General features: G+C 37.6%; 2 protein-coding genes across 6 annotated transcripts in view; one reads left to right on the top strand and one right to left on the bottom strand.

Annotated features, from left to right (window-relative positions):
- Positions 1 to 13038, bottom strand: part of LOC147871749 (uncharacterized) — a 260188-nt gene that overhangs the window by 101932 nt on the left and 145218 nt on the right. For 4 of the 5 annotated variants that reach the window (XR_015538348.1, XR_015538349.1, XM_087360224.1 and 1 more), the window contains one exon: positions 8851 to 8995. Coding sequence is in view for 3 of the 5 variants with exons in the window: in XM_087360224.1 (XP_087216350.1) it covers positions 8851 to 8995 (145 nt within the window). In the remaining 2 variants the exon portion in view is untranslated. Of the gene's footprint in view, positions 1 to 8850; positions 8996 to 12174; positions 12482 to 13038 lie in introns of those variants that run through there. The other variant, XM_087360225.1, reaches the window with a different exon arrangement.
- Positions 1 to 13038, top strand: part of LOC110834927 (dystrophin, isoforms A/C/F/G/H-like) — a 330291-nt gene that overhangs the window by 300263 nt on the left and 16990 nt on the right. The gene's annotated exons all lie outside the window — the stretch shown is intronic.

Genomic DNA, 13038 nt, shown 5'->3' with positions numbered 1-13038 from the left:
TTAAAATCCCTCCATTAGCCCCCAATTTCAATTGAATATCCTCACATCCCATATCTCTAAGGTCCACGTTAATACCAACCTTCCGTCTTCGCTCATATCTCGAAGCGTTCATCTACCTTCAAGTTTTCCGACTAAAATATCGAATACATTTTCCTAGTCAACATTTCTCAAGCCACTATATTAATAACATCTTTTTTTCTAAGATGGTAAAGTTGCGTCATATTGTGATATAATAAGTATATATTAAATCTTGTCCGTCTAAACACAATAAATTCTTATTAAATATTAAAATAATTAACATTTAAAATATTTAAAATATTAAATGATGTTCTTTATCGAAACATTCGATTTACATTAGACCATCATTTTTCATGTTTCACGACATGTTTCAGTTCCTAAAAGAACCATCCTCAGGTGTATATAATTATATAAAGCTTCAAAACGATAAATAATTCAAATACAATTTTCATACATTATGCCAGCGTACATTTTTATCAGATTTTTACCAGATATTAAACGATGTTCTTTTTCAGATTTTTATTCCATTTTTATTGTGATTAGACGGACAAGATTTAATATATATATTTTTTCTGTACTTTAAAATTATCAGTTAGCCTACATACTTATTAATACAGTTTGGTTTACGTTACTTAGCAACGCTGTAATAAATGCAGATGTTATCTGACACCGACTGTGACGGCAGAACAAGTATGTCATCATGAACTGAAAAGGATAAGAAAGGAAACGGCGAGTGATCTGTTTCAAGGTGCCACGCCTGATTTCACGTGTAACGAGTGAGTACAACCATCGAAAGTACTATATCGACTGAGATTCAAACCGCGTACTTTAAATATACAAGCTAGAAGCGTCATCACTGAACACTGTTCTCCTGACAGATGCCAGCACGTCACTGGGCCTTAGTCATATTCATTGCCGGGATGTAAACTCCAGTTCCTTTGGTTGGAATTTATGTACTGAGACTGATGTGACAGTTGCGTTGCTTTGCGATTCGGCGTCTCCCGTTACAACTGCAGCCCCGGGGTACAAAATCAGAGACACAAACTTCCTGTGTCAATACCGAGTTTCGTTACACAGAAATACTGCTGAAATGTCGTTTTCAGTCTCAACTCTCGTCTGTATACAGTTCATTCATCAAACCGATTTACTGAAGTGAATTTAAAATCGCAAAACGAAAGTCCTGCTGCCTTTCAAAATTACTGTTAAGTACAATTCTCGATAAACATAACTACCCTCTTAATCGGATTGTTTTTTTTGTTATTTAACGACACTTTCTTACATACAGAGGTTACACTCAGTCGAATCGTAAGATTATAAACCACGAATTTAACAGATGTGGAAGGAAATGATCACAGAAATTGTGCCAAAATTATAAGAAATCGATCAAAGAATAAAGACGGGAGAAACAAAAGAGAATTTGAGAGCATAGGAAGTTACAAGCACTGAAAGATGTTAAGGATGTGAGAGAAAATGAAATAAAACATGATAAAGTGAGAGTAAGAAAGACAGAAATGCAAAGAAGTAAAACATAAGTATCATTAGAAATTATATAAATAACTGTAATTTGTAATCTGATGCAGTTAATTTTTGTGTGAATAAATAATGCCCCCAAAAATATGTATACACATTACTACACGGAATATTAGCCTTGTGTATATACATCTTTTTGGGTCATTCTGTACGTCTGGAAGCATGTTTTAAATATCTTGAACATGCCTGTGTCGATGTATTTGGACAGAAATGTATTCCATTTTCATTTTAAATGTAGACTGTAAATATACAATTTCGTGAAAACTCTCTTATTAATTTCTGAAGACAGACAGACAGACAAGTGGACAGGCCGACGAAGAAACGGTATTTCATTTATAAGTGTAAAAACAATTATCAAAAACGCTTGCTTCTGACTCATTGCACGAGTTTCTTTTGAACAGCACTGTACTCTAAAAGTGATTTGGTCTTATCATCGAATAAAGAGTTAAAAGATTAGTGATCCGGTTTTATTTTCTTCTCTCTCTCTCTCTCTACTGACTTTAAAAAGGCGTCATGAAAAAGACTTGATGTTTGCTTCCAAGCTGAAATAACGTGATAGAAAGATGACACAACGCCTTCTATTGCTTAGCAGTCTTTTCTTTCGAAAATGAAAGAAGAAGATGATAAAGTTAAGAGTGGAACAAAGAACATTAATAAAGAAGGACGATGTATTTAGCAAACGTTAGAAGTCTGGAATACATCCTGCGAATCTAGCAACTTGGCTGACGGCTAGCTGTGTTCGCAGGATGTTCAGCACGGAACAGAGTACTCAAACAGCTGAAGGATATTCAGACCGATTCAATTACTTGGGGAATAACAAGAGGCCGGCGGCATGTGCCTCTCGAAGACAGCAACAACGAACTATCTGCCACTGACGCACTGATTTCTGAGGGACCGAAGCACGACATTTGAGGGGAATCACTTGCTTATGCCGTGCTAGCTAAATCAACAGATGTTCGCGGGATGTGACTTAAAATAAACTGCCGTGAAATGATAATTGAACATTTCTAACATCACAGTTACCTAATTATACTAAATACGTCTGCATTAGATTAATTTCATACGTGCAATTTTATTACAGTTTATAAATGATTTAAGCAAATAGCAGAAAACTTGAAAATTATTATATTGCAAGGAATAAACCTAGTGTTAACTATATGCCCCACCGTCTATAATGAAAAATAATTCCACATTATGTATTTATTGATTAATGTGATTCTCAGTGTAAACAATAATTATTTAACAATTATTTATTTTAATCCGTCTGATCACAATATTTAAAATTTCTTATAATTAAGATAATAAAATATCATTCATGTTCCGTATCGATTGATCGATTTACATTTCGGAACATTTACACAACATGTTTCAGTTTTTATAAAACCATCATCAGGTGTAAAATATATCTAAGAACTTAAAACTCAATTATGATTTCTGTAGTTTTTTGGTGATGTTTCATTACGTTTGTTTTTCCATTTTTGGGCGAAGGTGTTGTTTTTCTTAAATGTTATTAGATGTACATATCGGCCAAAGATGTAGGAGTGAGTGTCCCGATATGTCCAGAAGTACTAGTGTCTTCGAATAGGTGTGGGTCAATATTTAAATATTATAAATATTGTGATCAGACGGATTAAAATAAAAAAATTGTTATAATATTCACAATATGACGCAATTACACTATCTTAATAATTATTTATATAAACAGCGTTAACCAGTTTATCTTCGTAATGGTGAAGAGGTGTGTTTTCTTTGAGGTACAGACCGAATTATTAAATATTATTTATACGAGCTTTGGATTCAAGGATTAATTAAATTTAGGTACTAATAAATAAACAATTCGGGTTTCATTATTTATCGCCGTAGCTCCGCCACATAATAATAAAACTTGTAAATGCTAGAATAGTTCTCGTATACTTCGTTTCCTAACGACGAAACTTAGATCGCTTTATGCATTATATACTTTATGTGATCTCCTAGAAGCAGACGCGGCATGAGAGAAAATGTAGGCCTATGTGATAAATTAGCCAGACATTTTATATAATTACATGAAGAGTTTCATTTTTGCGTATGGAAATTCGCGATTTGGACAAGTTCTTTTTTTATCTCATTTAGCTGTCGGTAATTAAATGGTTATTTACTAATTTACTAACAGCAGTTCAAGCATTATTCGATGTCTTTAGTTCAAAAAGATAACTGGAAATCGTTCCATGAACAAAAACTGAAAATTCTTCATTATTCAACACTTCTTAACATCACTATAATAGCAGTTACGACAATAACAAATATCAGAATATCAATGAAAAATATGATGTTAATTATTATTATTTATTTATTTAGTGTTCTGTCTGACGACAGGTCCTTATGAACAGGATCCTTCCATCCTTTTCTCGGACTGGGACCTGTTCATATACGTTCTTGGCAGATGATCCAGAAGTGGTTTGCCATTGCCTTCTTCTGTGTGTGAATGGAGTAATTGTTGGGATGCCACGGAGGAAAACTCCGTGTTGCCTAGACCACGGCCTTGCCCAACACAAGTTATAAATTCGGGCACCGCCGGGAATCTAACCCGAGACCCCAGGATTACAAGGCCAGCGTTCTAACCGCTAGACGATGATTTATTTATTCGTGGTTTATTTAAAGAAGCTGTCAATAGCTCAGATATTCAGCGTCTAATTGAACCATCTGGTTCCACAAAAGTAACCATTTTCTTCACCATCTGCGTACTGAAACTATCAGCATTAGTAGAAAGTCTCTCCAGCACTGAGTTATTAATGTATATTTTTTGGTACTTTTAATTCAGTGGCTGAAACTTACTTTATCATCTGAACATAAACACAACAGAACTGCCATTGTAATTAAAAGCAAAGACCTCAGCGAAACCTTCTTATTGTTTGTTCTGCACCTGTTGAGATTAGTTTGTTTAAAAGCGGTGTGTTGTTTTGAGGAGTATAAACCTTGTTTCCAGCCAGATGCATTGAGCATTTTCATTTCATATTTTACAGCTCTGTTTTCATTCAATTTGCATAGATATTACAGGCATGTTTTTTCATACAAGTAAAACGAAAGCCCTTTTGCCGTAGCTCACGAAGAGAAACGAGTTTCGAGAAGTCGACTCTTTGCCACGGAGCACAGATGAGTGAGAGTTTCACGAAACTGCTATTAGAGGAACCAAACAGTCGAACACCAAGTCTGAATAATCTAATTAACGAACCAACCAACAAACTAAAGAACCAATTAACTAATGAACCAGCTCCGAAATACAAGTTATCATTGGTGAAGATTGCAGTCTTTCATATGGTAAAAATCCTATGAATTTAACAAAAGTAAAGGTTCATCATAGAGTTAAAAATATCATATTAGACCTTATCTGATGCCAGATTAATCCAGTCCGCACTTCGCATTTCCGTACTATCCAAGAAAAGCAAATTATCTCACTGCTTGAAGTCTTCTATCCGAAAGATTTTATGCAATTTGTGCAACATACCTAGCCAATCGCCTTCATTTGATCACACTAATATCTGACGCACAGCTCAATACATTCCTCATTACGCATAATCCTTTATCCTCTTTCCTTTTAGCATATCAGCACTTTTTTCAGACACCCATAAACATGAATATGGCTTCTTTCTGGGTTGTAGTGCGGTGTAGCCTGGTATAAGTTTGCCAATGTTTCAGAGGTATTTACCACCTCCATCATCAGGGTGATAGCCCTACAATCACCTCTGAAACGATAGTAGACATCCACCAGACTACACGGCGATACAATACAGAAGACTGGCATCTTCGTACTTGCCACCGAGAGAACCTCAAAACCTATCCATAAAGTACGTTGTTTATTTAAAGCAAGATACCAAGTTTTACACCCATACAGTGCAAGTAACCGTTTAGTACTTTACTACGTTCCCTCATTTTATTATAGTATTTATATATTTTCGTTCCACACTTCTAAAAATTGCCTAAACGTAGCATCACTTGTAAATAGACCATTCTGCTATCCAATTATCTCTGTCAGCGCATCCAAACACATATCGAAGAGAGCAATCATGAAACTGTATTTCACACAGCTAATACAGATATATTGGAAAAACATCTGGGGGAAAAAATCTATGAGTGAGAGGCCGGTAACGGCAGTTTGACAAATCGACATTTATTTACTCTTGTGCCGTGGACCGCCAACAAGAAAACGTGATGCCGTTCGTACGGGCCATCGCGAACAGCTGGGCGCCTTACCGGAGGTCTCACAGTCAGAGTTATGAATGCCGACCGTCTCCAGTAGCGTCGAAATTGATCATTCCACAGTTCAAACGAGTACCGTGTACAGAAAACAATTATCTTAAAAGGAGGCCATAAATCAGACGTATTTGAAAACAAGGTGATCAATAAAGCATTTGTAATGACGAGGCGCGAGAAATTAATGAATTACTTGTGGGAGAGCCTCACGTTAAGACGCCATTCGTGAGGTTTAAACGTGAACGACACGGAGGCCTCAAAACTGTAACAAATATCTCGGGGCAAAGCTCATGAGGCATACTGCATGGCCGTAGAGACGCTTAGTCACACACATCGTGTTTTTTTCAACGCCACATTTAGGCGGCGTAAGTTTATAATTCAACAGTAAAATGCAACTGAGTTCGTGCATAAATGTTTATAGAATACGTGTATAGTCATGCCAGATTCAGAGTGTATTTACTAACAATTTTAAATATGCTCCTGTAGCAATGTTCGTAATCTGTTTTCATAAAAAAAATTCATAACTCCAGATAAAAGGGTCTGTTAGTATCGCTGTAAATCTGATAATAAAGTTACCTTCATATTATTTTTTACGATAAACAAATGAATCACCTGAAGTGTGAGAAGTAAATTAGACCTACCTCAAATTTTAATATATTTTTGTCGAAATATAATATAAACATGTCTAACTCACTTTCTCTGGGCGAGAAGATTAGATTCAGAGAAGTGCATTTTTAATTCCATAATTTAAAACTTAATTTGAAACATAAGTTACGAAACTAGCAGGGTTTTCTCGAAAACGCCGCTCATGTCTTTAAAAACTTAACGAAATGCATTTGCGGGTAAGATATTTCCAAAAATACGTACACACAGACAGTACTTACATTTTATGTGCTTCAAACTTTATCAGCAATGAATGTAAAACGAAATCCCTTCCTCGAGAAGTATTTTAATTATATTGCGTTATTAAATGAAACAAAGGTTACATTTATTCTCCTGACAGGGGGTGAGTGTATGACGTAATAAGTCTCCGAAATGCAAAGTCATTTACCTGATTTACACTCCACTAAGGCAGACAAGACGTTCTCTCTGAAGACAGAAACTGAAGGCCCTTACCAGTTATTATTTAATTCCTTTCTCTGCTTCTGGTTGTTAACCGATTACTTCTGTAGGCTTATGATATCGTATCTTATTTATACACATTTTAAAATTAACATTAGTACTGTTATGAATCATTAACTTGTGAAACTAATTACCTATTGTAAATTGTTGTACCAATTAAATGTCTCTCGCTCATTTTCAAACGAGTTCTACAAGTCCCACTTGTGAACGTTATAGCGAGATGCAGACTTATAAGCTGATTGTTCATCTGAACTTGAGACAGTGGATTCAGCAGACTTCTATTACATCCTTCAGTCTGTCGTTTGTAAAACTGAAATCGCTGACTGAGAAGAGGGCTTTGTCCCATTTTAGTTTCCTTCAGCGACATCATGGAAGACAGGTCAAGTGCCATTCCATCCCATGGGGAGAGGGGGAGCCCTTTGCCAAACAAACAGACCCTTCCTTAGCGACTCCCTTCACATCTCATACAAATCAAACCATTACTATCACACAGATAGACAGACAGACTGCCTCTTCGTTCCCCTAGACAATCCCCAGGGTCGAATCTAATTCCATCCGCTGGGCCGGCCACCCTTATTTAAGCCCCACCCCCCCTCAACACTATCGCAGTTTACGATTAATTATGATTTAACAACACTGAACAGTTCACAACCATTTTCTAAAAAAAAATAATAATTTGTATAAAGCAGATAAAAAGGTTGTATTTCCGCTGTTATTTATGCTAATCCAAGATTTTTGTGGGTTCACTCTCGGAACAAAAGTTGTAATTATGTATTGAAAGACTATCTCCTTCCAAATGCTTACCTACTCAAAATTCATTATTAACAACGTCAGTGAAACAGTGACAACTAGTGTTACCAAATTGTCGGCCTGCTAGCAAATCCTTACGCAGTCAAGCCATCTCACTGTCTCGTCTAACATATTTGCCTTAAAGTTGATCAGCACTGTGAAATAACACCAACCACAACTCACCAATACAGGTTCATATGATGCATTATTTCCATATAAATATAGACTTAGTTTCTTAACTGTTTAAAACTGATTCGCAAACGCTCCCCTTGTAGTAGGGATAACTGTGAAGACAATGCAAAACGTTTCAACAAATGTCGACAAATTTATTGCAATCCGAGGTGCCACACAGAATCCAACAACGAATACGTAGAGATTTCTGTCTTCTGGGTTGTTGCGTCATCAGGGTGATTCATCGTCCTGATGATGGAGGCAGTATGACCTCTGAAACGTTGGTTAACATCGACCAGACTACACGGCGCAACAACCCAGAAGACAGAAATCTTCATATTTTAATCGCCCTGATGACGGAGGCAGTATGACCTCCGAAACGTTGGTTAACATCGACCAGACTACACGGCGCAACAACCCAGAAGACAGAAATCTTCATATTTTAATCGCCCTGATGACGGAGGCAGTATGACCTCCGAAACGTTGGTTAACATCGACCAGACTACACAGCGCAACAACCCAGAAGACAGAAATCTTCATATTTTTAATCGCCCTGATGACGGAGGCAGTATGACCTCCGAAACGTTGGTTAACATCGACCAGACTACACAGCGCAACAACCCAGAAGACAGAAATCTTCATATTTTTAATCGCCCTGATGACGGAGGCAGTATGACCTCCGAAACGTTGGTTAACATCGACCAGACTACACAGCGCAACAACCCAGAAGACAGAAATCTTCATATTTTTAATCGTCCTGATGATGGAGGCAGTATGACCTCTGAAACGTTGGTTAACATCGACCAGACTACACGGCGCAACAACCCAGAAGACAGAAATCTTCATATTTTAATCGTCCTGATGATGGAGGCAGTATGACCTCTGAAACGTTGGTTAACATCGACCAGACTACACAGCGCAACAACCCAGAAGACAGAAATCTTCATACTCACCGCCGTGAAAATCACAAATAATACAATGAATACTTACACTGTATTTCCAGCTTCCAGCCGTCCTCTAGACCGTCCTTCTGAAAGACGGTGTTCCTGGCTTGGCAAGAGAGGTACTTCCCCGCGTCCTCTCTCTTCACGATGAGGGACAATGTGCTGGTTGTCGTGTTGCCATCGTTCGACGTCTGTGGGCGGAAAAGCAACTCGTTCAGTCCGAATACATCGAGGCAACTAACTAAACCAAACTAAATAACGAAAAAGCTGACAGAAAGAAGGCACAGATGTTTTGTCATGCTTTTACTGTAACGTGGAAGAGGAAATGTAAGGAAAATGCAGTAAAGTACAAAAACATAAAAGAGTGGAATGCATCTAACTCACGGAACCCTCAAGAAATTTCATGTTGTCAGTAACCACTTTGCTTGGATAATATCCAAAGTTTCATATTACATATAAAAACACCAAAATGTTTCTACCTTCACCTGTTTAAGTAAAGCGTGTCCCTAATTTTACTTAGGAGACACGTTAACACAGGTAAACGTCACAAAGCATCATTCCAATTTATTATAAATCTGCCTCTTCACCCGTCTTTGTTTCGTTCTCTCTTTATCTATTCCTTTCGTTCCTTTTTTAACTTTTCTGTTTTTTTTTGCCAGTCGAAAAATTTCCTGCAAAGCCGTATAAACTTTGCAGATGATAAATAATTGTTACGTAAACTATGTCCAATTCCGTGAGCTGCCATCAAAACCTAGACAGATATTAGCAAGCAAACATTGAACCGAATGAGATGGAGTACATTTCAGCTTTACTAAAAATACACGGCGCTCAGTAAATATCAATTTACATGTAAATAAATGCGACTGTCGAGTGCTGCTGCAGTGATATATGTGATGTGGAGTTGAACTCCATAAAACTCAGTTAGCTTTTTGATACACTCGCTGAAATGCAATAGGCCTGCGTGCAAGGGAGTCTGAATACGAGCAGCATTAGAAATACGAGTTCTTTGCAGAGAGTGACTGCACAATAGAAAGTGTGTACGTCCTAACGTCCAATTTCTGAAAAGTAAAGTTATCGACTCCTTCCCAGGTATCAAAATACGAGGTGCGATCGGAAAGTTTCCAGACTGCGCCTATAAAAACCTGTACACTTATCTCAGGTATTAAATTCATCCTTCACCCTCGAAGTAGTTCCCCTGGGAGTGAACACAACGATCCCAGCGACAGGCTGACAAAGAAAGATTTCCAGGGATGCTTCCAGGCTTGGCAGCGGCGCTGGGATCGTTGTGTTCACTCCCAGGGGAACTACTTCGAGGGTGATGGATGAATTTAATACCTGAGATAAGTGTACGGGTTTTTATACGCGCAGTCTGGAAACCTTCTGATTGCACCTCGTACAGTATATGAAAATGTGTATTATCAAAGAATATGCTATAACATATAAGGAACCAATGTTTCGACTCAATAAATAAATTAATCAATAAATAATATATTGTTTTACAAAAAAATAATTACCAAAAGGCCAATGAATAAATAAATATGTAAATAAATAAAGAGATAACAAATATGTAGGTCTACAGAATGAAACAAAATAAATACATAAAGAAACTAACAGACAGGATATACAAACAGGAAGCGATCCGAAAATAATTATACGTGAAAAAGCCTACAAATTAGGAAGCATGTAGATAATATGATGCAGATGAGTAATAAGCGAACATCGAGACAAAGTAAATTATTATAAATAAAAGAAACAGCAGATGGAATACATAAAGCGATCTATCATCATGTGTCCTACTCTCACTCGTGTCTAAACGTCGTCAATCGGAGTGCAGAGGACAGTACAAAACAGATTGATTCGTGAGAAATACATTTTCAACGCGCTAACTTTATGTATGTGTCTATATATGAGACTGTGAGGTGGAAATGGATGAAGGGCGAAATGGGGAGGTTTTTCTAAACGGAACGAGGCCATTAATTAAGTACGTATAAACAAAGGGTGGAAGGAAAAACCAAACACGCTCGGTATTTACTCTGTGATGCTAATGCTACTGTTAGCTCCACAGAGGCCCTGTATACAGCGTGTCGCAATTACGTCCAGCATTTGGACTTCCCACATTGACCGACAATATATTCTGCTACAATCGACATATTGAGATGCGAGTTTTTCTATGCGGAGAAAATTATTGAGGTCCTAGTGGTTCAGTCTTGTACGTTAATAACACATATACGACTAGATTTACAAATCTGTACGACATAATTGCTCAAAAGACCAGAATTTAATGAAAACACAGATTCTTGGGTTCTTTACCAAAGCTGTTTCAGCTTCACAGATTATGCAACCTTGACGAAAGAGGAAAGTTGATCATGAATGTTGGAAAGATAATCCTATACTCAAATCACAACGCCACTGAAGTATATAGGGGGCGTGTAGGTAAAACTCCAAGCATTCTAGGCCGGGGGATTGGATACCAATACCAATATTTTTGTACGATACGAGGTTTTTGACAAAGCTGATTAAACTTGATTTTACATACATGTTTAGTAGAAGGTATATTGTCCAAAATAAAACTCGCATTGCATTTCTGTGTTAACCCACAGTATCAAATTTAACGGAAATCGGTCGCCTAGTTGCAGACTTGAAACGTGCGGACAGATAATATATGATTTACAATTTTGCGTTTATTTTGTTTGTATTTATTTTATTATTTTACTTTTTATTTTAAAAAGATTCGATCCCCGACGGGGGCAGAGGATTTTTTCCTCTAGCCTCTGCGTCCAGACCGGCTCTGGGGCCCACCCAGCCTCCTCTACAATGGGTACCGGGGTCCTTTCCCGGAGGTAAAGCCGGCCGGGGCGTGATGCTGACCACTCACCTCCATCTAGTGCCGAGGTCAAGGAAGAGAGGAGCTATACCTCCACTCCCCCCAAACGCCTACATGGCGTATAGTGGGACAAACTTTACTTTTTACTTTTATTTTAAAAAGAAGACAAACTACAAAGGGATCTGAACTCTTAACTTTATTTTAAGTATTACACCGAATAAACGAATTTCTCATTAAAATCCATACCGATTTAACTCTATCCATTATTTTTATTAAAATAAATATTATTCTTGTAATGCATGTCGCAAATTTTAACCGTCTTACACACCGAAAAAAGTACCAGGAGCCTAAGTATTTTCAAGGGAGATATCTCGTGTATAGCACGGAAAGAATTAAACTAATATTCCACACAACCGATATAAGAACGTCAGAGTCTAATGTACAGTAAAGGAGTTTGGGAGCCGGTTATAACCTCTCCTACGACAAACTTCGTTCCACTACGTTGGAATATATGTCATCAAGCCGAAGACTGCAGGTTATCCTCACCTTTTCTTTATGATACTGAAATATGTGTGTCGTTGCTATGAGTTCAAACGTGTCTGCCGCCTCCTGTATGTATACATTCATGAACCATAATCTCTCAGCCGCCTTACGACGGGATTCTATGGGTAATCAAACTCCGATACCAAGAAGCAAAGGCCTCTCGATGATGCCAGTACTTTCAACCGTGATGACGTCACAGAATTCTGTAGAATGGTGGAAAACTTGTTTTATGGGGAACACACACTCCACTTGCGTGATTGGTAGTTGGGAGGGGTACAAGCAACGACAAAACTTTGAGTGAGATATAATGCTTGTCTGCTTTTATACATCCTGCAATGAACACTCTGCAGAGAATAAAGTACTTAAACCGATTTGGAAAGGACGTAGTTTAAAGTGTTTTTTTTAAATTAACTCAAAACGGAAAGGTCATTTTTTTACGTAAGTTATCTGGTCTCGTATATTTTACGCCTCATAATAACAGCAATTATAATTAAGAACGGACTCTACTGAGCAATCCTCCTTGAGAAGCTGATAGTTGCAAATTCGCCAATCCATTCCTCGTCTGTTACGTTACCCGATCAACCTTTGCCATGTTCCCTAGTCAACCAATGGCTAGAATTAAATTATAATGTATAGTCCCAATAAGGCTTGTGCCCGTCACTAATTTTTATTCCCACATATTTTTAGCAGACCGCAGACGAATGACATAAACCTGAATCAGCAGACAGAACAGTACAGCTACACGAGAATCAGGATATCTCAGTGAAGTGTCTGTCTACAAGCTAGATGGTCCGGGTTTGTTTCTCGACAGTGTGTTTTCTCTTCGTCAACATGCCCAGAGGGTTCTGTATCAACCCATCTTCCTAT

The sequence above is a fragment of the Zootermopsis nevadensis genome, unplaced genomic scaffold (genome assembly GCF_977971745.1).
Source record: "Zootermopsis nevadensis isolate Lab colony 2312 unplaced genomic scaffold, Znev_1.0 Znev_ptg000040l, whole genome shotgun sequence".
NCBI lineage: Eukaryota > Metazoa > Arthropoda > Insecta > Blattodea > Termopsidae > Zootermopsis > Zootermopsis nevadensis.
Note: the sequence above shows the minus strand (reverse complement) of the source record. Positions and strands in the feature narration are given on the sequence as shown.